This window comes from Barbus barbus, assembly GCF_936440315.1.
Source record: "Barbus barbus genome assembly, chromosome: 28".
NCBI lineage: Eukaryota > Metazoa > Chordata > Actinopteri > Cypriniformes > Cyprinidae > Barbus > Barbus barbus.
The window spans coordinates 16109842-16135429 of NC_136756.1; the positions used below are offsets into that span (position 1 = coordinate 16109842).

A 25588-nucleotide genomic window follows, 5' to 3' on the forward strand; every position below is an offset into this window, starting at 1 on the left:
GTATTTTCTCCTGTTCTGCACCTGCAGTTGTCATATTTTCTTTCTATGGATTTATTAATATGGATTTAAGTGTTGAGTCGGTCACTGTGCCCATTTAGTGGTTCGCCAATAACTCTATATAATTTTGATGGATCAATGCTTTAATTGGGACATATGGATAATGAACACAACATCACAACAACAGAAAATAGAAATGTTACATAATTAATGCATAAATACAACAAATTTACAACATTATTACAAATGACATTAAAACAACAAATTTACCATCTAAAAAACAGATGCAGATGATACTTTATTAAAACATGTTGAGATTTGCATAAAAGATTTTGAACATCTTGAATTTAACAGTTTAAATCTACATGCATAAACATTTCATATTTTTTAAACATTTTTAAATTTCCTGCCCCAAATTGGTGAAGTTGCATCAAGGCACAAGAGGGCAGTGCCAAGCAGGAAGTGAGGTCATGATAGTCTTGATCCATCAACCGTGGGAATCCCAGTTAAGCAATTTTCCATTTCTTTTAAGTCTTGTATCTACAGTATATACAGAATCTGGCCTGAATGTGCGTCCGTATTCGTCTCTGTAGTTGTTCTCTAACCTGTCATATTCATAGTTGCTATGGTATGTGTAGCCACAGTTGCTGTGGAAGCATTTAAAGGTCTTGCCCAATCAGGGTATATGTGTAGGTTGAACATATGAAGACCCCATGTGTTCATGGCCAGAGACACACAAAGAATTCCCAGGATGTTCATCACAAACCCCGTTTTCACCTGTGAAAATCACACACACATCTTATTTGGAAACTGAAAACAACGTGTGTGCTGTGAGGTAATGTGTTTTTGTAGTTGTTTTCTCACCATATCTTTGACCATCAGGTGTCCGGAGGCAAAGGCGATTGAGTTGGGAGGTGTGGACACAGGAAGCATGAAAGCGTAAGAGCAACCAGTTGTTGCTGGGATCATGAAATACAGTGGATTGATGTTCACACGGATGGCCTAAAAATAAAGTATTTGGTGGATATAATGTCACAATGTAATGCTACATATGATTTTGTTTTCAGTTTATAAACTATGCAAACATAAAATCACATATATTGGGACATTTAAGGCACACTTGTATGAATATAATCACATTAGATAAAACATCAAATTAGGGGCCATCTTTAAATAAATGATGATGGAAGCTTTTAAAGCAATTTTTCCCATTTTAAGAAATAAAAAAACAACAAAATTTTGACAGTAAAAAAGTGACAGTATAAACATTCACAAATATTCAAATTAATTTAAATATAATAGACTACAAAGCACATTTCAAATTGTAATAATATTTTAATATTTACAACTAGCAATATAACTGTTCACTGTATCATGTAAATTCTGTCTATCTATCTATCTATATACACACACGTACACACATATACATACATACTGTACACACATACACTAACACACAAATTTTATGCGGTACATTTGTCCATACCAGTTCAGCAATGACAGGGAGGAAGATAATGATGGTGGCTGTGTTACTGGCGAATTCAGTGAAGCAGGCGATGAAGGCTGTGATGAGGATGACTGCGACAGCAGGAGGGACCTGGGCTAGAGGTTGCAGGTGATTTCCTATCCATACTGCTAACCCTGACTCCTATTGGCAAAAAAGAAAAAAAAAAAAAAAAAGGTCATAGGGTTTACACAATGCCTTCCAGTGAATTATCAACAGGTTGACTGAATCAGAATCTTTTAGGTATTAATTACAATTTGAATTTTCAGCAAGTTCCAGCTTGTACTTCAGTCCAAAAAGTGAAAAGCAGATACTAAGGTACCTCACAGCCTTTGGCCATTGCAAATCCACCACCCAGCAGCAAAACAATATTCCAAGGCACGCTCTCTTGAGCTTTTCTCCATGACAACAGGGGCACATATGGTGTATTTGAGGCTGGAGAGATAAAGATAGAAATAAAAAAGTATTATGACCTCAAGCTGACTGACCATCTCAAGTGCAAATTATATGTGAATGAAAGATTTAATATAATAATTGAATAGTAGGACGTAAACAGATATTCAGTTTGGAGGGGGTCAAGGTTTATTTAAAAAAAAATATTATATGGTTCACCATTAACCTGAATGATCCTGTGCAAATACACAAATATATAAAAGTTTCATAAACATATATAAAACCACACCAAGTTTAAAGCAGTTACAATCTACAGCTCACTCAACATTCATGTTGTTGCACAAAACATCTACAGGAAATACTGTGCATTTGACATCTGAATTTGATTACATCTTTTGAACTGCACAAGGAAAGAAAATTGATTTGGAACTGGCAGAGAACAAAATGCATCTGACAGGAGATGAAAGGTAGATCTTTAATTTGATTGCTCTGATACTACGACCCCCCTACAAAAGAATTGTGACCAGCACCTGTCACTTGTGCAGCATTGGACTGATCACTACCTCATCCAGCATTGACTGCAAACTACCTCTTCGGATAGTCTGATAAAAAAAAGACTGTTCTCTTGTCACTTTGACAGACTGATAAGCTCTTCTTGCACTACACATATCTGCACAGTTTTGTTTAAGGGCATAAGGGCAAGGCACATCTGCCATGTGCCTTGCCCTTATGCCACTTTATGTATCTCTTTTTTTATTTCTCTACAATGTCCTCAGACTGATTAGCTCCTCTTGCACTATATATATACACTCTATACATATAGACATATCTGCACAGTTTTGTTTTATTTAACTGGTTTGCACTCTATCTATTCTGCCTTATGCCACTTTATCTCTCTCTTTCTTTATTTTTCTACAATGTCCTCATTTGTATATCTGTATAGTTGTATGTACATATGTTTAAACTTTACTTATCTGTATTTGAACTGTACTTAACTGTACTTATCTGTATTTGTATTTCAATTATCTGTATGTATGTGCCGTAGATGTGGAAGAATTGACAAAGCAGACTTGACTTGACTTGCTACTAAAAATGCTAAATGTCGACTCTGCAATGTCCGATGCTGCCACTTTTCACAACCTTCATTATAAAATACCACCCGTGATAAACAGAAGGATTTATATTTTACAAGTACAAATTAGTCAGCATATATAGCCCTTAACACACAGAAAATATTAATTTCACAAAATTCATGTTTTACATGTGGTCTAGAATTAATAACTTGATGTGCACCGTTAAAAATATCAAATATGTATGAAGAAAGTATTCACAACATAACACTGAAAAAAAAATGGTTTCACAAAATGGGATTTATCAATCAATATTCCCTTCATTATTATTACTGCAATGAATCAAGTTCAGCACAAAAATCTATATTTGCCAAACATAAATGTACTGAGCAAAAAATACAATGCTACAAATCACTTTACCAATTCATTCTTCTGATGCCAAATGAACATAAAGTCACGTAGAAGACATCTCAGCAAAGCTGGTGACAATAATAGTGTTACAGTTTTTTTCTGATGCTCAACTGATCTAAACAATGCCATGAAGAACCTTTTTCCACTATAAAGTACCTTTAGTGAAAAGAAAATGTTCTATAGATGTTTAAGGCTCTTCATGGAACTTTAGATGCCAATAAAGAACCATTATTAAGAGTGTAGTATTATCACTATTTTACAGAACTTCTAATAAGTAAAACAGAAATTTTACAAGTTTACGACCAGTGGCTAAATATTTTTAATCAGAAAGGCTTTTTTGCAGAGTAGATTATGAAAAATTGGCAAACAGATTTCCAAATATAGACAAAAGAAATGTACTCAGTGTAAAAGAAACAGTAATAGGTGAAGAGATTTGTTAGAGATTATTATAATCTCTCTGCATACAGTTCTCTGCTGGATCTCTCTTAGACACACTAATCTGAATCATTAACATTCCTCGTCTTATTCAACATGAACCACACTCACATGTACTCTAGAAACCTCTTTGAATGCCAGAATGAACTGCGTTACTGGAACGTTACTGTGGTAACGAATGCAGTGACAATGTTTGTCCTGCCAAAAACTCACAACGCATTCAGTGTCCCAATTTACAAATCTGTTATCCCAGTTTACCAAAATCAAGCCTAATAAAAGCCTATTATGTCTTAAGGCCCTGATTTATTATAAAAACATTCATAATATTGACTGATTGTTGAGTTTCTTCTATTTAAATTTTATAATTCCATAGCTCTCAGCTGTTGTAATACCAAACAGAAAATCAATAAACCACCCACTGACCTCTTGAATCAAACCACCAGCGGAGAGATGGACGCTGGGATGGAAAGAAAAACAGGATGGAGATGATGATGACTCCAGTTACTGCGTCAGAAACGTAGCTGAAAGGAGATAAACACAGAAACATGTGAAGCGCTGCTAGTGTTCAGTGTTGGTTTTTCAATCTCCAATTAGCAACACTGGGAGCAAAGTGAAGTTATTCAGTGCGACCTTCAGATGGTGGATAGAAAAGCTGTTCTGCGGTTTTAAATTTTTGAGCTGAGAATTCATAAGTATAGAGTCCAAGACCACTGATGCTATTATGAATACTTACTGTATGAACCATAGCTCTCTATTGGCTGCATCCAAATATGCATACTTCCTGGACCTTGCTATACTGTATATAATAGGCAAAAAACAGTATGCTATGTCTGAATTCACAGTGTTCATAAAGCATACCCTGATTTGCTACTTTCTTTGAGATTCTGATGTGTGCATTTGATGGACACTTTACTATCCCATGAGGCCATGTGAGAGGATTTGTGAACAGAACATTTTTAACAGCCGCAATGTTATTTTGGACACAGCCATGGTTGAATTGTTGGTTGTTATTTGGTTGACTAGTTATCAGATGCTTTTAATGAATTTACCATTGAAATAATTGTCACTTAATTTCTGAATTGTTTAATTGTTTAATTAAGTCAAGTCACCAAATTACAAAAAAGGCAGTTTTCCATTGTGAACTCCTGTCTCAGTCGTCCATTGGTGGGACAATCTAAATATTTTAGGGGCCAAAGAATGAGTGAGAATTAGCAGTCTGAAAGAAAGATGAATTTGGGACCATTTTTGGAAAGACAGCAATCAAAACAAAATGTTTACTGAAAATTACAGATGGACAAACATAAAGGGAATGATCACCAAACATTCACTGTCGACTGTAAAAAGACATTACAGAAAACGTATGTATCATCTAATGCAGTGCTTCTCAAAGTCCGGACTCCGGTCCGGATCCGGACCCGGACCCGGAGGGAATTCAATCCGGAAACGCTTCTATTTCATATTTCAAGAACACTAATTACATTTCCTACTTTGATAAACGCACGTTAAACTTGTAAATCATTTGTTTATTTATTCTTATTTTTTTATGTCTTTTGGAGAAGGTCCGAAATTGCAGGCGAGATATTGAAACTTTTCCTTCATGACATTTGTTGTCATCATGACATCCAGTGAGCGTATGACGTTTGACATAATCGGGCGACATTTCACCGCTAATATTTTTATTTTTTTGTTTTGTTTTGCTATCACTTATATTATGGCAATTTGTCTTATAGCAGTGCCCAATGTATACATTTATTTGTAGCGGCTTGTCACAATATCAAAACTGACCGCTACAAATAGATTTTCCAAAAGGCTTATACTTCGTTGAATAAACTGAGCACTGCGCGTTTCAAAAATAAAATGCTTGTGGGTGTTTTTATATGAATGTATCTTTTAAAAGAACCGTCCGTTTTCTTCAGAAAAGCTTTGATGCCAATTTTCATTTGGTCTTTCCTGTAATGGCTGATAAAGTAGCGCTTATTTGATTACAGTCGTTACCGGGGAAACAGCTATATATCACGCTCCAACAGCGCCTCCTGCTGGCAGAGAATCAACTTGCATTTGCTAGTCTGTGGGAAACACTGGTGTCTGTCAGCAAACATAAACAAAAAAACATGCTTCAGAACTGTTTTGAGAAGGTGCTTAAGTTTTGAGCCATGTATTATTACTATGCATTAGGCTACTACTACTACTACTATTACTATCTTGTGCCCTGCAATAACCATTTACGCAAACTCTCTTTTGATATAAAGGGAAAAAAAGAGAAAATCGGCCCAAAAAATCAGCATCATATAGCGGCCATAGGCTGCCCTGATTTCTAAATATCGGCATTGGCCAGAGAAAAAACATTATAGGTCGACTTCTACTGCTGACACTTAAATTAATTGTTTTGCCACTTTTGCACTTGTTATTAAAGTATTTTGAATGCAAAGGGAACCTTTTTTTTAATGAGTGTTTATTTGTTATGTATGTTTATTAAAAACACGTTTTGTAATAACCAATTGTTCCGGACCTTTGACACTGATGAAAATTCAGATTTGGACCTTTGAATGTAGACTTTGAGAACCCCTGATCTAATGTATCATCAACAATTGTCTTATAGCTGTAAGCTGTTGCTGTAAGAACTTTAAAATAGAAAATTTACTCATTCACCATTAAACAATAAACAACTGCAAATAAGATATGTTGTGTGAATGAAAATGTCAAAACAATTGTGCAGACAAGGCATTAATGCAAGCAGCAATCCTGATTTCTCATCTCAGCACATTAATATGAACCACTGAATCAATGTAATTGCCATAACCCTGCTAAGTGCTAACCTATTCATCATGTCATGTTCAGAAACAATGTGCTTTCAAACATAGGCCTCTCATCTACAGGTATTGAATCACCATCATCTACCCAATACACACATTATTCTGTTCTCTCTCTGTTTCTATTTGTCTTTAAGTTGTGGGTTTATCTTGGTGTCTTGGGTGACTCGAGGTGAACTGTAATCCTGCAGCTAGAGAAAGGTCAACTCTGTGGAGGGAGCAGATCAACTAGTCCATATTTTTGAACCTCTCTGTCTAAGTGCATTAGTGTGATGGACCACAAAAAAACAAATGAGAGGAGGAGGTCTTTATTTCTGGATGCAATTATTTACAAATGCACAGACTGTGCAAGTGGAAACCTGTTTAAACTTGAACATAGTATGTATATTTTAGAAAAACTAATTTTACTTTAGTTTTTAGTTAAATGAATGACATTAATATATTTCAATCTAATTTTCAAAAAGTACCTCCTAATTGCATACATTTTTCAATATGAAGAATAAATCAAATCCTGATGTCAGGTTTATTGTAGCACAAATAAAAAGTGTTTGACCTTTAAATATAGTGTCATTGTGTTTGTCTGAAATGTTTTCGATATTAAATTATGACAACCAGCATTCAAACATTGTCTTCATTGTTGTGACAGAAGACAAATTATACTGATTATTAGTTAAGCGAATAATGATGTTGTTAAAATAATGTTTTACATAGTTGTTTGTTTAAAAAGAAAATTTGACCAACATTGTATCTTTAATGGTCAACCTAATCTTAATTTATGAATCAACACCCTATAATGTGCTATAAACCTAAACATAAAGATTAGACTTTAACAAAATGATCTGTCAGAATATGACACTTTTGATATTTTATTCATCTTACATGAATCTTCACGTGAAAATATGACACTTGAAATAACACCATGATTTTTCAATACCTATTTGTCACGGTGTGTCTTACCCTTTGGTGAAGAAAACCGACCATCCTGTTACAAACTTTGGATCTCGCGTAAACAGAAGGATAGCAAAAATAATGAAGAACAAAGCGATAGATCCTTCTGCAAATCTAGGAGCAAAAACATATTTTAACTCATGTCCGAAACAGAGGGAAACAGAAAGTGTTTATGATATGTCGAAATGCTCTGTGACTTACTTTATTGGGCCAAGTTTCTTGTAGTCTTCATCAATAACAGCTTTTGCTTTTGCTTCTGCAGCTGCCCGTTCATCATGTTTGTTAATACAAAGCCTGAGCAAAACAGTTGCACATTTGTGATAGCTAATATAGAACAAGGGTTTTCAAAATGGGGTCTAAGAGAAAAGTTGTGAAAGCTGTGCAAAAATTTAAATAAATTAATTTAAACTAAATAGAATAATAGAAACTAAATACTGAAACTGGGATTATATATACACACAAGCATACAGTTAGGTCCATATATATTTGGACACAGGCACAATTTTTATTATTTTAGCTGCTGACCAAAACATATTTAAGTTAAAGTTATATAATGAATATGGGTGCACGCTCTGAGCTTTCATTTGAGCGTATTCATATCACAACTGGAGGAATGGTTATGGAATTACACTTCTTTAATATGTACAAACCCCCCCCCCCCCCCCCTCTCTTTTTAAGGGACAATGAGTAATTGGACAATTGACTCTAAGGCTGTTTCATGGACAGGCGTGGGCTATTCCTTCATTATTTCTGCATCAATTAAGCAGGTAAAAGTTCAGGAGTTGATTCTAATTGTGTCATATTTGGAAGCTGATGCTCTGAATCCACATCATGCGGTCAAAGGAGCTCTCCATGCAAGTAAAAGAGACAATTTTTAGGCTTCAAAATCAAAACAAATCCATCAGAGAGATAGCAGGAACATTAGAAGTTGCCAAATCAACAGTTTGGTACATTCTGAGAAAAAATGAATGCAACATAAAAAGGCCTGGACGTCCACGGAGGACAACTTTGGTGGATGATCGTAGGATCCGCTCCTACCCTCACAACATCCAGCCAAAAGAAGAACACTCTCCAGGAGGTAGGTGGGTCACTGTCAAAGTCTACAATCAAGAGAAGACTTCACAACAGCAAATACAGAGGGTTCACCACAAGTTTCAAACAAGGCCAGATTAGACTTTGCCAAAAACATCTAAAAAGCCAGACCACTTCTGGCAAAGCAGATGGCTGAAATTAAGATTAACCTGTACTAGAATGACAGGAAGAAAAAGTATGGCGAAGGCTTGGGACAGCTCATAATCCAAAGCATACAACATCATCTGTGAAACATGGTGGAGCAGTGTGATGGCATAAACGTGTGGCACTGGGTTACTGGTGTTTATTGATGACGTGACAGAAGACAGAAGCAGAAGGATGAATTCTGAAGTGAATAGGAATATACTCTCTGCCCAGATCCAGCCAAATGCAGCAAAGTTGATTGGATGGCACTTCATAGTACAAGTGGACACTGACCCAAAACATACACCAAAAGCAACCAAGGTGTTTTTGGTTGTAATTCCTAAGCATTTTATGTTAGATTTTCCAACCCCTAGTCTGCACTTCAATTTCATCTTTTAATTCTATTCTGGTGGCATACAGGGCCGAAATTATGAAAATTGTGTCAGTTTCCAAATATATAGAGACTTAACTGTATATAGCTGCCTTTTCAATTTTTAGATGTAGAGACCCAAGAGGATGATCATACTTTTGGTTTTATGGGATAGAAATGATAGAAAACCCCTGATATAGCACACGTCATTTTCTGTATATGCATTTAGACAGTGCATATTTACCGTGTATTGAGTCCACCATAGAGGAAAGCAATCCAGATCCAGCCAAGAATAAGGAAAAGAAGCATCAGCGGGAAGGCAAAGACAAACCATGAGCCGAAGTTTATGAGGTCACATTCAGGGAAGTAGCTACAGACACAAACATGCAAGACATTGAGAGTAGTTTTTATTGTTTTTGCTCCGTCAACAAAAACAGTTAAAGATTGCAAGTATTCAAGAGACATGCAGGTGTTTTGTTCCTAAAGGACAACAAATCAAACTGAATTCAAACAAATTTTAGTAAATAACTCACTCATAAAAGTGCTAACTTGTTGCCACCTACTGGCATACCAATGTAACCAGTAGAAATTGTTACTTAAAATAATCACTAATGTATTAGTGATTATATATATATATATATATATATATATATATATATATATATATATATAATGTATATAAATTTTGCTTCGCTTATATCCTTATCATCATAACTTTAAGATAAGACTGTCCAGAGAACATGAAAACATAAGAGTTTTAATTAGATATTCATAGTCATTTCCTCTTCATAAAGAATGAGTAATAATTGAGTGTCAGCTGTTTTGTATCTGTTAAGTGGCTGCCTTGATCTATCTTTTCCTCACAGAACCAGATTAATCATTTAATTTCTTTTATTAAAATACACTTTTTAATTCATTTCTAATATATTTTTAATTTAAAGGGCCAAAACATAATTAAAAACTTTACTGGTGATCATATCAACTGTAATGCATATTTTGCTTAAGTTCAGCTCTGCTTTTGTCTCTCCTTTTTTGTCTAGTCATTATGAGACAAGATTAAACATCAGTGATGAATTATGGTAAATGATTGGAGCCTGTATCTGAATGAGTTACTGATGGTGGAAACACATTCAGATTATATTTAACGGCACCTGAAGTATGCAAGAAACTAAAATAAATGTACAGTAGACTGCCTGAATAACTCAGTGAGTAAGTTTCCATTTGAGATGTCTGGCTTTTTCACAGAGAATCAACCTCTAAAATGTTAAATGTTGAACCACAATACTGCATTGTTTCGATTTCAACAAAACAGTACATACCTTTGATATCTCAATATGAATTATATGTGTAAGTTAAATTTAAGGACAATCAGTTCAGTCTGATGTCTTCAGGAGGGTTCATGTTTAACTCCACCCCTAAACATAATGTCACAGGGACATAAGCAGATCGTATGAAAATGTATGAATGAGATTGTACAAATTCAAACTAATTAGCCACTAATTCGCCAAAACATAAAATAGTTACAAACTGCAATGAGATTGTGTTGGCGTATCCAGCCAATGAGTTAAATCGAGATAAATATCTATAATATAATAAGGTTAATTGCTTTTGTGTATATCTCTGTCTTTATATGTATAATTTGATTCAAGAAGTTTTTGGCTTACAATGAATCATTTACATGCAAGTCATGAACAAACAAGCTCAAGCTGCAATAAACTACATCCATTAAATGTGTTCTTCAGGCTTTTCACACAGCAGATACTATTCAGACCCATATGCTCAATCTTTTTGCCGATGCCAACACAGTTAGACACTCGGTAACATTTTATGCAGATAGAGTAGGCCCTAAATCTGGATTTTATTCCTTCAAACCTATTTGAATATATATATAATTATTTTAAAAGAAAAGTTATGGCATAATGAGGAAGAACAAGAAGATGCTGTATTATTTCTTAAGTTACTAATCAAATAAGTAAAATTGTTACACTGATCATGTGAACTGCTTTGTACAAAAGGTCAGACTAAAGCACACAAGATGTTCTTTGGACCATTCTAAAATCATAATAGCTAACATGGATTCATTAGGGTTTGCATGAACTTTTGAAGACCATGCCAGCATTTTGTATCCAATTAGAAAATTGCTATATATAAGCACTTTCACTTGACCCATCTAGGGCTCGGTCCCAAATGGCACACTTCACGTGTACTTGAAATCTTGCTGACTTACTTTCAGAAGGGTGCTCATGAATGCCCCCTTTGCATTACAGCATTAGGTCATAAAGTGTGGAAAAGGGTTTAAGGTGCGATTTGGGCCTATAGATTCTTCCTTGATCGTTGTAGACTTGATCTTAAAATGATTTTTCATTATTAATTCAATGTAATTGAATGTTTAGAATTTTGCTAAAACACCATAAATATGTACGTAAAAATTCTCAATTTGTTCTACAAAGCTGATAATGTCAAATTGCATGCAATGTCTTTGCTTCATGTTTATTATTAATTACTAAAAGTCAATAATTTTGGACATTTAAAACATTTGACTTGCCTGGGTAGAATCTGTTTTAACGTAGCTGGGATTTGGGGCATCTCAAACTCTGTGGCACTCAAACTTGGAAATCAAACTTCTATTTTGGCTAGTTGGTGGTGACCTAATTTCTAAACAGCTTTTTTAAAAGCCTGTGCTATCCAAAATTCTTGTTAGCATGCATTAGTTGAAACAGGGACATTGTGACATATCTCACAAACACAATCAGTTGACCTGCCAGATGATTGTTCAACACTGTTTTCCCCTAAGTGCAGGATTGTCTGCCACATAGTAAAGCATATATGTAAAGGTAGACTACAACAATTCATACACTAGAGTAAAAATGAGCAATGAATAGACCTTTGTACTACACCTTTCAGTAGCACAAGACAAATTAATCCATTTAGTGGTAATGAGAAATGAAATGTTGTTCATGTTAATTAAAGTTAATTAACTTTAAATGTGTGAATTGAAGCCTGATCTGAATACAAACTCTCACTTGCCCGCTTTTGACATGATTTTGACATGATATAATGCTAACTCTGCCTGTACAGTAGTGTACTCTCTTTTAAAAGACATGAATTTCCATGACTTTTCTGTTTATGCTTTATTACTGAATGAGGATTTTTTTTTAAATAATATAATAGACATTTCACGGTCAATCTTGCTAATTAAATATTTTAGAGCTAAGCATAAGTGGAAAATGGTATATTTATTATAGATAATATCAATGACTGTTTTTCTGTCTTCACAAAACATCCCACATCTCTTCCATAATTCACTGTGCCTTACTTACATGTCTAGCTTGTACTCTTCAGAGCAATTTGGAACTTTGTATTGCAGCACTTTTCATGTTCAAGTCACTTACATTGCATTTCTCAGAAGGAAGTTACTTTAGATAAAAGCATCTTGTAAAAGAATGTAGTTGAATAAAAGAATGAATGCAAAAAAAAAAAAAATCACCAGTATGGTAATTTACAATGGTAACCATGTAAAAATGGTATACCTCTTGAGCTGACCCACCAGGATCAGATTAGGGGCGGTGCCAGTGAGCGTTGCAGTTCCTCCGATGCTTGCAGCATAAGGTATAGAAATCAGAAATCCTTTCCACACCTTCATATGGTATTCAGCCTCTCTTCTGACTTCTTCCAGATTCTTTTGCTCTGATCTGTCTGTCCAATCTGGTCTGTGAGGTTACAGAGAGGGATAGAATCTCTTTATAATTCAGACTTAATTGTTTAAGACTATGAAAAGATGATCTTTTCATAAGAACATTCATAAGGTTGTCCACGTGGCATTTGGCTCATAAAATATAGCTATCCCACAATGGAGTTCAGCTTATTACTAATAGTATTATGCTACATTTCCGCTGCAATAAATGCAAATTTTAATGGTAATTTTATATCAAATCTTCAAGCTGCTTGATCTTTGCTTGTTCAAAGAAAAAAATGAATGAATTATTCTCACTTACGTGTTCTCTGTCAGCACCTGTTTTTCACAAGGAAGCACATGCATCTTCACCTGAGAATCACCTGCAATGAAATGTTTACTTTTTTAATTACAAATACCTCTCTAATATGAAACGAATTTCAGAATAAAAACAAGCTTCTGGCTGAATTTTTAAAAAGAAAAGAAGCATTCTCACTCTTTTTGTACATTAAGGAATTCTTAACAGACTACAAAAGCGCTTTGTTGAAAAAATTGGTTACACTTTACTTGAAGGGGTGTGCATAAGACTGACATGACACCTTCATAATCATGACATGACACATGTCATGAATATGAAGGTTTTTTATGCATGTTTATGTCAACTGTCATTAAGTGTCATTCGCTCAGTTATGTCATTTTTAATGCAAAGATGAAATTGACATTGAGATGTCTTTGTTATGGGCTAGGGTTAGGGGTAAGGGTAGGGGTAGGGTTAGGTTAGGGTTAGGTCAAATTTTGAGCATATGAGTTATTATAATGACATAACTGAGCGAATGACACTTAATGACAGCTGTCATAAACATGCATAAAACCTCCTTCATATTCATGACATGTGTCATGTCATGATTATGAAGGTGTCATGTCAGTCTTATGCACATCCCTTCAAGTAAAGTGTTACCAAAAAATTCAGCTCAAAGTTCTCCGTTCAGGTTGTATATTATATTTTCATGTGTGCAGGTTGATTTCACACACAAGCAAATCCTCAAACCAAATAAATCATTGATAGTATGCTGTCATGATTGCATGTGTGGAGACTTATGTTTAAAGATATTAGTTGGTGGCAGTGTGTGTTTTCCCCTTTAAGAGATCAGAGTTTTTGTCTAGTGGGTTGTTGGGAAAATAAAGTTAGTCAGTTCACGGCTTCAGCATCCAGCTCGCCTGTCTTCTCCACTCATTTAATTGCACGAACACCCAAACATTCAAAATAAAAATGTTAAAAATAAGGACTTTCATTTCCTAATTAGCTTGTAACACACAATATGAATTTTTCCCCACCCACCCTCTGGATCACTCTTGTCCTTGCAGTTCTCTTTTAGAGTTTCCAGATTCCCAAAAAGGCTTTCCAGTATGGCATTAGCAATGGGCAGCATCATGGCTGTTGTGGCTGTATTACTCAACCACATTGACAGGAAAGAGGAAGTGATCATCATGCCTAAAATCAGCCTGGAGAGGAAAAAAAGACAAGTAGAGCCAAACCTATTCCACAACATTCCTACAATAACTAGTCCAATAAAATATGACCATATACATGTAGTACACACTCTATTGTACATCGTAAAGCAGAGAACAATGAAATCAGTCCTGAATCTGTGTCAAATTAATTTTAAACGTTTAGAAAAAAACATTCAGTAAAAAAAACTAGAGAATTAAAAAAAATAATAAAAATTATTAGAGTAAATAACCATATTTAAAAGTCGTGGCCTAATGGTTAGAGAGTCGGACTCGTAATCGAAAGGTTGTGAGTTCGAGCCCCCGGCCGGCAGGAATTGTAGGTGGGGGGAGTGAATGTCCAGCGCTCTCTCCACCCTCAATACCACGACTGAGGTGCCCTTGAGCAAGGCACCGAACCCCCAACTGCTCCCCGGGCGCTGCAGCATGGCTGCCCACTGCTCCGGGTGTGTGTTCACGGTGTGTGTGTGTGTGTGTGTGTGTGTGCATTTGTTCACTACTCACTGCTGTGTGTGTGCACTTGGATGGGTTAAACGCAGAGCACCAATTTCGAGTATGGGTCACCATACTTGACAATACGTCACGACTTTACTTTTTTACTTTACTTTATTTTTTGTTGCACTTTTTGCACCGGCACATACCTTCGTGTTTACAATAGGTCACGTGTGCACATCTCAGCTAAAATTATCCATGTGTTTACCTTCAGCAATTTCTAAAACTTAGTACTAGAGATCTCCCAATTTCAACGCAGATTCTTTCTTACCAGGCAGGTTTCACTCCGACGATCTTCAGCACCTTAAGGGCTATTCGGCGATGGAGACCCCACTCCTCTATAGCAGATGCCATCACTAAACCACTCAGGAACAGGAAGTTAGTTTCAAGGAAGTACTGTGGACAGACCTTCTTAGAAGGCAGGATTCCCATGGTGGGGAAAAGGCACACGGGAAGCATGGCAGTCACCGCCAGCGGGAGCGCTTCGGTACACCAGTACACCGCCATCAGCAGCACCACATACAAACATTTGCCCTCCTGAAAAAGAAACAGGATGTGTAGATGTAGGGAAGAATCTTAAATATGACAAATCAAGTCGGAAGTCGTGGGGGAAGTTTGGGGAAGTCGTGGCCTAATGGTTAGAGAGTCGGACTTGTAATCCAAAGGTTGCGGGTTCGAGTCTCGGGCCGGCAGGGATTGTAGGTGGGGTTGAGTGAATGTCCAGCGCTCTCTCCACCCTCAATACCACGACTGAGGTGCCCTTGAGCAAGGCACCGAACCCCCAACTGCTCCCCGGGCGCTGCAGCATAAATGGCTGCCCACTGCTCCGGGTGTGTGTTCACGGTGTGTGTGTGTGTGTGTTCACTGCTGTGTGTGTGCACTTGGATGGGTTAAATGCAGAGCACGAATTCCGAGTATGGGTCACCATACTTGGCAGTATGTCACTTCACTTCACTAATTATTTCATTTTACAAGTCCTCCATTGTTTTACTGACATGTCATATCAATTTTCTGAAATCTCTGGAAGGCACTATAAAATATTGCATTTGTAAATAAATGAAGCTGGCCTTTTTTCACAAATCTTCTGAGCCATTTTCCAGTTACTTTGAACTAACTCATTCTTACTTCATTATTAACCTGATCATCCTTAAATGGCTTGATCCTTAAATGTATGAGAGTGCATTATTAATAATCAGATTAACTATGAATATATTAAAGAATTATGACAGACAGAAAGTTTTTTCTTCTTTTTGGACAATACCTGTTTATCATTCAAAACCTCGCAAGCAAATTTTCTGCTTCAAAAGTGCCTCTATGCTGTCTTTCTTACAGATAAATGTCACATTTTGCCAAAAGCAAAGCCATTTAAGCATGCCTGTCTTTAAAAGGGGCTTCTGGATTTTGAGTAATCTCAGTATTTTTTTTTTTTATTATTATTATTATTTTGCAATGTATGTCAATAGGCACCAAAACTATTTGGTTACCAACAATCTGTAGAATATCTTATTCTTTGTTCCTTAGAAATAAGTAGTATAGTTTTGGAACGACATAAATTTAAGTAAATGATGACAGAAATGTAATTTTAGGGTGAACTGTCCCTTTAAGAAACAAGTACTTATGCTCTTATTACTAAAAAAAACAATGGTATTCTGGAATAGGTCAATATCTGCATACATTTACATTATTTTAATCAACTGGGTGGCACAATTAGACTGCTTTAACGCATATTTAACCATCCTGTGGATTCAAAAGGCCAAAGCAGCAGGTGGCAAAGTTTAACAACAGCGTTTTACCTTTGGTGGCACAACGAAGAGCAGCGGGAGCAGCAGTAACGGAACGAGCATCAGGATGAGCTGTTTGCGCGCGCTCCAGAGCTTCCTGAAAAACTTTGTAGGGTCCATAGCGGCATAAAACCTCTTTCCTTCCCTTTGTCTTTGCACTGGGACAAGCCGCGACTCTGGCGCTTGGTCTCCAACTTTATTACTTTTGCTTTATTATTTTTTAGCACAGCAGGAGAAGATCAACTATTGGCTTACTCGTTAACTCCCTTAAAGACCCCTCGACTTTAGCCTTCAACGTGAGGTCTACAGCGCCAGCAAAGACGAACAGCAAAGTGTTCTGCTTCACACAGACTACACAGAATGAGTAAGCATTAAAAGTATACTCTGTTAATTAAAGAAGTGTTAGCAAAGCGATAATAACGTGTGGTTCAATGGTTAGTATGTCCCTCGTGCAGATGATATTATTGACTTCACGTGTCTTGAGTGCAGAGTCATTATTATAGTGATATCAGTATAATTATGATATTTGTATTTGGTTTCCACTTAGTTATAATATCAGGCTCTACACTGAGGAGAGAAAAAAAAAAACATTTTAAGGTAAAAGGTAAGGTTGCCAGCTGTGGTTGCCATGAATTTTAAATAAGTGCTCACAGCTTTTCAAACACTATGAGATGGCGTTTTAGTGGATGTATTTCATTCAACATTACTACACAGGCTGTACAACAATAAAATGAGTAGCCTACATACTAACCTACTTAATCTGTTTTGGACCATATAATATACTGACAATAACTCCCATAACAATGCATGTGCTTTAAAACTGCCACGTGATGAATCAAAGTTCATCATAAGTGGTCTAAACTGAATTACATTTGTATATTGTATAAGCAGTGTAATTACAAAAAAGCACACAAAGCTAAAAGAATGCAGTAAACGTTAACTGAACAACCTGTATAAAACATAAATACAAGGTGATATAACTTAGTAAAGTATGAGAAAATAAACAGGGACTTCTGGGAACTATTTGTCTATTTTGTTTTCTTGTTTTGGAGCACATTAAGTGCAGCTGGAATTTAGTAATTTATTTTTCTTCTTGCTAGCAAAACAAACAACATTTTTTGATTGCTTAAGGCTTTAATTTTTGTGACTTCTTTTGATTAATGATAAAAGCCATGATGCTGTCCGAGCCTGCAGAGAGGAAGAAGTTTAGACAAATATCACCATACCTCATTCATTTTCATCAGTGAATGAAACATGTACAGATCTTAATTTAATACTCGTTCCATGGAAACACGCTGACCCAAACCTCTGGTACCAGGGCTCGCGCGTCATTCTGATAATGGGTACCAGAATACACACATTTTTAAATTTAGTTCACTTATAGTCTTTGCATGGAAAAATGGCTTTAGCTATGCACCCACTGTATCCTGCCAACAGCAGAACATGAACAAATAAACTGTCTGACCCTGTAATTTATCAAAATGCTTATTTCGGTTGACGCAGCTCCTGTTTGCAGCAGTTTTGCATAAAGAAGATTCAGACTTTTTATATCTACTCCTGTACAGCTCAGCTATTCTATGCTTAATGCTGCTTAAAGCTCTGTAGCAGGTGTTTCAAACTCGAATGGGTAACAATTAACTAAAATAACTGATTACTGATTTTCTCTGTTGCTACATAGATTATTGACTAGAAGTATTTATTAGCTAAAAAGGTTGTCCTTCCCTGGGAATATATCTGGTGGAATGTGAATATTTTCTTTTAAACCCTCTGTAGTTAACTGATAGAAAAATGCCTCAGCTTTTGTAGTGTTGCCAATATAAGTATAGTATACTTTCTGTTCAGCAGGGAATCCACAAAATAGTTATCACAATAAGCTGGATACATTATTTTACATGGAAAAATAATTAACATAACAAATAATAACAAACCTTGCCCTCCCGTATTCTTAACCCAATATCAATCTCTCAAACTGCCCAACAATTGCAGAATGAGTTCTCAAGCATTTTGATATCTACTGAGCCTCAAGGCTTTGTCTGTCTATTTTTTTAATTGTATTGTATATAGTTTCTTGGTATATAATTACTAAATGAATAATAAATGTTGTTTGGACTTACGAGAAATGTTTCTTTCCAGATAGCAAAATCGTATTGCTTTAATCTAATATTGCATCTCTCATCCTTTGGCAGCAAAACAGAAGCAACGACAAACACACAGCTAAATGACAGACAGTGCAAAGCATTACAAAACATCATATAAGGTGCACATATGAGTACATTCATTGCTTACACAACTAGTGAGTGTACTGTGTTTAGACCTGAATGGACTGAAGCTGACAGTAAATTGATATTGAGTGCAAAAGAAAAAGAAACAGCTCTTATAAGCAAATGTGCTCCAAGAAAGACCTTGGATGTGGAAAGGATGTGCTGAATTTCTGATTATAGACCCCCATTTTACCATCATAATCTTCTCTTATTAGAGTACAAAGACCCCTCTAGCCAGTGTCATTTGTTTGATTAAGAATATAAAACCTACTACTGATTGAATCTGCTGGGAAAGAAAGTCCTAGAAACCCACTGCAGAGAAAAACAGATGAGAAGAGGAGAAATATGATTTCATTTCATGTTCACTTTGCTTTCTTCTAAAAATAGTGACATTTTCTTTAAATGTCATTATGTCACTGTCACGGCTCTCATCATATTTACACAGATCAACATCTATTTTGCTCTAAAGGGCAGTATTTTCTTTACTGTATAGACATTATATATAAACTGTAAACTGTACTTAAAAATACAGTGTGTGCAGAATTATTAGGGAAGCTGATATTCTGGACATATGTTTTTTCCAAGAACATTTTACCAATTCCAAACCACATACAAGCTCCCAAAACTTACTGCCAGATTCTGGAAGATAAATTCTTCAAACAGTGGTACAAGAGGATGTGATGCTGGTTCTTCAAGAGTCACTCACAACTTATGTCCATAAAGCCTATACAAAATCAGTCTTCGTGTATTTCACAACACTTCCGCATGTTATTCTTATTAAGTGAGGGCCATTTTAAAGAATGTTTTGCTCAAGCATAGTCTCTGAGAACCTGACACATTCCACTTCTGGAAACTCCAGGATTGCAGTTCTGGAAAATAATGGCTCTGGAGACTAAATGGTTCCTGATGGTTTCTCACCTAATTCTTCACATTAATTCTTAATTCTTTTGCAGTTAACGTGTCTTTTCTTCTCCACCTGTTTTTTCTGACCATGCTGACCCAATGAGCATTTCGCTGCCCAATAGTCATGCCTTAACTTTGCTAATTCTATTATTGCATTAGTATTGCATCGTTACTTTTATTCTCTTTTTTGGCTCATTTTATCTGTAAAAGAAAACCTGCCTAATGATTCTGCACACCTGAAATAAGGAGTTTTTGACTTTCAGCCTTCATGGACAATTATATATCACTTATAAATGATTAAATACAAAATCAGTAGTAGTTATTAAGATTGATGTGGTTTGGAATTGGTCAAATGTTCTTGGAAAAAAAATATATTACCAAGATATCAACTTGCCTAATAATTCTGCACACACTGTACATTAAAAAAAAAAAAAAAACCTACAATTGAAATAAAATCTCATAAAAAAATATATATATATTATTGTATATCAATGATAATAAAATAACACTGGTCTATAAAATGAATGCTTAGAGTCTGGTACTCAATGACAAATGCTCATTTGCCCCATGTACTGCTTACACCCTCTAGTGGACATATGATCAACGCTGTCTGATCTCCCATCAGTGATATGTGCTCATTAAAATAAAACTGCTCAAGAAATTTGACCCAAATGGCTAAAGTGTAAGGTTGCATTAGGATGAGGACAAACATGAAAATTATTGCACATTTCATTGTTGGATAGTTCGTAACAATCATTGAAATAAAGCACATGCACTGCAGCTTAAACTACTTAAATGTCTTTTAAGTAGTTAAAAGTACTTAAAAGCTTTACTTCCGGCTTTGCTACTGTTCGGACGCTCTTGCTTATTGCTCTCCGCTTTGCTCCCTATTTTTGCATTTTTCTCATATCTCTCCAAGATTTTAACTTTAACTTCAGCAGATCAGCACAGTGCTCAGACAACACATTTTTTTGGGGGAAACTTAAGACTTTCTCCCAGCAGTTTACATTCCAGAGACGGAAAAACACAGCTGTCTACATTTAAACAGACTAGAGAAAATGCCTCTCGTGGAATCTACTTGCTGCATGAACTGCCACAAACTTCTACAAAGGATTGCGGTTCTTGAAACAAAGTTGCTTACTGGACTTCCAAAACAGGCGGAACACACAGCAGACGGTCATCACGGACCCCCTCAGCATACAGCTGGTGAGTCCTCTGAATCTCAAAAGTTTATACAAAGTGTAGAGGAAAAAGCCGAAACAGATCGACAGACAAATCGATGGCACAAACAGGGAGCGAGACCCAAAGGCAATCGAGACATCAGATTATCACGAGTATCTCGTATTGCTGCTGTAGCATCCTCTACCCCAGATACGGCTATGACAAGACTTGTAAACACTGGCATTCTACCACCCCCTATACATCTTGAGAACAGATTTGAAGCATTAATGAATGTGGGTGAGAAATCTGCAAATGTGACTAAACACGGATCGAATCAGCCAGCAGCTAACATCGCTACTAACAGGCGCTCAAGGTCGAGCAGACAGCGGCTTTCAGCTCAGAGCGCAGTCGAGCCCAGGACTCTGATAGTGGGTGATGCTATTATCAGAAACATCAGTAGCAGGACTACAACTACCTACTGCCTTCCTCAAGCAAATGTCTCTGATGTGAACAAAGAACTTCGGAACATTCTGATGAAGCACAAGACTGCAAATCGAGTCATCATCCATGTGGGGAAGAATGATATTCGGAAGGAGCAGTCAGAACTCCTTAAGAAGGATTTCAGTGAACTCTTTGAAACGCTTCAAAGTCTTGAAGTTCAGTCGTTCATCAGTGGACCACTCCCAGCAAGGGGAACTAACATGTTCTCACGGTTGCTTGGGCTGAATACATGGCTACAAAGAACCTGCAGTATAAAAGGAGTCAACTTCATCGACAACTTCAACCTTTTCTGGGGCCACAGACAACTGTTTAAACTAGATGGCCTCCACCCAAACAGACTCGGTGCAAGAGTGCTTAAGGACAATATCTATTTCTCCCTCCGTCATCCTTCAGCGGTGTGTGCCAATCTACTCGGCCTGAATGGCACACACACACCTGGACAGAATATGAGTGACCACAGGACTTCATGTCAGCTTTTGAGTCAACATGTGGTTGACACATCCCACAAGGATACTGATAACACCACGCAGCCACAACAAGCACTGCTCATGGACATCCCAGCTGAGCCCTGCCCACAGAGCTCATCACATGCAGACTGTGACGTACTACAACAGCTCCAAGACTCAGCACCCAAGGACGACCTTCTGGAAAACAGCCAGGGAAGCCAGAACGACATCTCACAGCCAGCGGAAACACCAGAGCCAGAGCCCTGCTCACCAGATACACTATCACTCTCCCCAGAATCTCCACTTCTAAGCTTCTCACAGAAAATGGAGGAACTGGTGTATGCTGGGACCAAACTCTCCCACTCTTTCGCTTCAAGCCCCCAGATATCAACTAAAAAACGGCGAGCCCCACAACCACCAAAGACTGCAGGCCCAGCTCACCCTCCTCCTCCTGCGAGAGCTCTCCGGCCGCTGCCACAACGTCAGGGCCCAAACCCCTCTCCATCTGGTGTAGGTGAACCAAAAACAACTGATAACAGCTCTCAGTGATATGTGTCGGGTCCCCGCTATATTAGCAGCAACATTCACAAATGTTTACAGAACAAGCGGGAACCCAGTGTGCCTGTAGCCTCCTCTATTTCTGTTTTATTAAGCAATAGAAAGTCTAAGGCCTTCTCAAGCCGTACGGCTGACCCATCTAACCTGCGGCCTATAATGCATCAATCTAAGATTGCTGTAGAGACAAAATGTAATTCCATCAAGTTAGCATTTTTAAACATTCGCTCACTTAAAAATAAATCATTTCTGATCAACGATTTAATAACCACAAACAACCTGGATTTTATGTTTTTAAATGAAACATGGTTAGAAGACAGCTGCAGTGCAACAGTCCTTCATGAAACAGCCCCTCCTAACTTTAATTTTATAAGTGTCTGCAGGACTGTTAGGAGAGGTGGAGGTGTAGCTGCTCTGTTTAAAGATGTTTATCAGTGCAAGCAAATGTCATTTGGTCAGTATTCATCTTTTGAATACCTAGGTATTGTGCTGAAAGGTGCTCCACGCACCCTGTTTATCATTATTTACAGGCCTCCAAAATATTCTCCAGCCTTTGTTGATGATTTCACTGAACTGTTATCAATGATTTCCTCAGAGTTTGACTGTTTTGCTATTGCAGGGGATTTTAATATTCACATAGATAATGCAGAAATCAAAACTACAAAAGAAATTATAACTGTTTTAAACACTTTTGACCTGAGTCAGCATGTGCACGGACCAACACACAATCGTGGACACACCCTAGATCTACTCATCAGTAGAGGTCTAAACATCTCATCCATTGTAATCAAGGATGTAGCACTATCTGATCACTTCTGTATTTTCTTTGATATATTGATCTCGGTCACCACTGAATCTAGATCTGTCTCTATCAGAAAGAGATGCATTAACGAGAACACTAGTGCGCTATTTATGGAGGCAATATCATTAACACCAAGCATTTCTAACATTTCTAATGTGAATCTTCTCCTGGAGTCATTTAACTCAAAAATTAAGAATGTTATTGATGATATTGCCCCGATAAAGGTCAGCAAGAAGACGGGGAAACAGAAATCAATTTGGAGAAAATCAACAGCAGTTCAGAGCATGAAAAGACAATGCAGAAAAGCTGAGCGGATGTGGCGGAAGACGAAACTCGAAATTCACTATAGCATCTATAAAGACAGCCTTCATGCTTTCAATGTGGAACTAGCCACAGCTAGACAGACTTTCTTTTCAAACCTTATAAACAGTAACTTAAACAACACCCGCACTCTTTTTGCGACTGTTGAGAGACTGACAAACCCCCCAAGTCAGATTCCCAGTGAAATGCTCTCCGACAGCAAATGCAATGAGTTTGCTTCCTTCTTTTCTGAGAAGATCAATAATATCAGAAAGGAGATTGGCACATCCTCAAGTTATGCAGAGGTCACACAGATTCAACCGCAATTTCAAAAAGAAGTGACTATGTGTGTTTTTAAAGAAATTGATAACAAAATTTTGGAAGAAATAGTACAGCACCTTAAATCTTCAACCTGCTATCTTGACACACTTCCCACATCCTTTTTCAAAAATGTGCTTAACTGTTTAGAAGCTGATCTCTTAGAAGTGGTGAACGCCTCACTTCTTTCTGGGACTTTTCCAAACTCCCTTAAAACTGCAGTTGTTAAGCCCCTTCTGAAAAAGCGCAATCTTGATAACACCATGTTGAGCAACTATAGACCCATATCAAATCTTCCTTTCATAGGTAAGATTATTGAAAAGGTAGTTTTTAATCAGCTGAACAACTACTTACAGTCAAATGGATACCTGGACAATTTTCAATCTGGTTTCCGAGCACATCACAGCACAGAGACAGCACTCATTAAGATAATAAATGATATTCGCCTCAATTCTGATTCTGGCAAAATATCAGTGCTGGTACTACTAGATCTTAGTGCTGCGTTTGACACTGTCGATCATAACATACTTTTAGAGAGACTGGAAAACTGGGTCGGGCTTTCTGGGATGGCACTCAAATGGTTCAGGTCATACTTAGAAGGGAGAGGTTATTATGTGAGTATAGGAGAGCATAAGTCTAAGTGGACGGCCATGACATGTGGAGTCCCACAAGGCTCAATTCTTGCACCGCTCTTGTTTAGCCTGTATATGCTCCCACTAAGTCAGATAATGAGGAAGAACCAAATTGCCTATCACAGCTATGCTGATGATACCCAGATTTACCTAGCCTTATCTCCAAATGACTACAGCCCCATTGACTCCCTCTGCCAATGCATTGATGAAATTAACAGTTGGATGTGCCAGAACTTTCTTCAGTTAAACAAGGAGAAAACTGAAATCATTGCATTTGGAAACAAAGATGAAGTTCTCAAGGTGAATGCATATCTTGACTCTAGGGGTCAAACAACGAAAAATCAAGTCAGAAATCTTGGGGTGATTCTGGAGACAGACCTTAGTTTCAGTAGTCATGTCAAAGCAATAACTAAATCAGCATACTATCATCTCAAAAATATTGCAAGAATTAGATGTTTTGTCTCCAATCAAGACTTGGAGAAACTTGTTCATGCCTTTATCACCAGCAGGGTGGATTACTGTAATGGTCTCCTCACCGGCCTTCCCAAGAAGACCATTAGACAACTGCAGCTCATCCAGAACGCTGCTGCCAGAATTCTGACTAGAACCAGAAAATCTGAGCATATCACACCAGTCCTCAGGTCCTTACACTGGCTTCCAGTTACATTTAGGATTGATTTTAAAGTACTTTTACTCGTTTATAAGTCACTCAATGGCCTAGGACCTAAATATATTGCTGATATGCTCACTGAATATAAACCAAACAGACCACTCAGATCATTAGGATCGAGTCAGTTAGAAATACCAAGGGTTCACACAAAACAAGGGGAGTCTGCTTTTAGCTATTATGCGGCCCACAGTTGGAACCAGCTTCCAGAAGAGATCAGATGTGCTAAAACATTAGCCACATTTAAATCAAGACTCAAAACTCACCTGTTTAACTGTGCATTTGAATGAGCACTGTGCTGTATGTCCGAACTGACTGCAATGAATTTTATGTATAATCATTTTCTTTAAATTTATTTTAAATCATTTTCTATATCATTTTAAAATTCCTTGTTTTTATTATTCTTATTTCCATGTTTTTATTGATTTTAATGT

At 36.9% G+C, this 25588-nt stretch overlaps 1 protein-coding gene across 1 annotated transcript; it reads right to left on the minus strand.

Moving 5' to 3' along the window:
* Positions 1–126: 126 nt before the first annotated feature.
* Positions 127–16728, minus strand: LOC306848745 (Na(+)/dicarboxylate cotransporter 3-like; the record flags this gene model as incomplete). Its single annotated transcript, XM_079383487.1, has 13 exons — positions 127–774; positions 862–999; positions 1484–1645; positions 1824–1936; positions 4234–4331; positions 7578–7682; positions 7770–7862; positions 9398–9523; positions 12684–12863; positions 13149–13209; positions 14166–14329; positions 15099–15364; positions 16621–16728. The coding sequence occupies 13 exons, from the start codon at positions 16726–16728 to the stop codon at positions 598–600; spliced, it is 1791 nt and encodes a 596-aa protein (XP_079239613.1). The 3' UTR covers positions 127–597.
* Positions 16729–25588: the final 8860 nt, after the last annotated feature.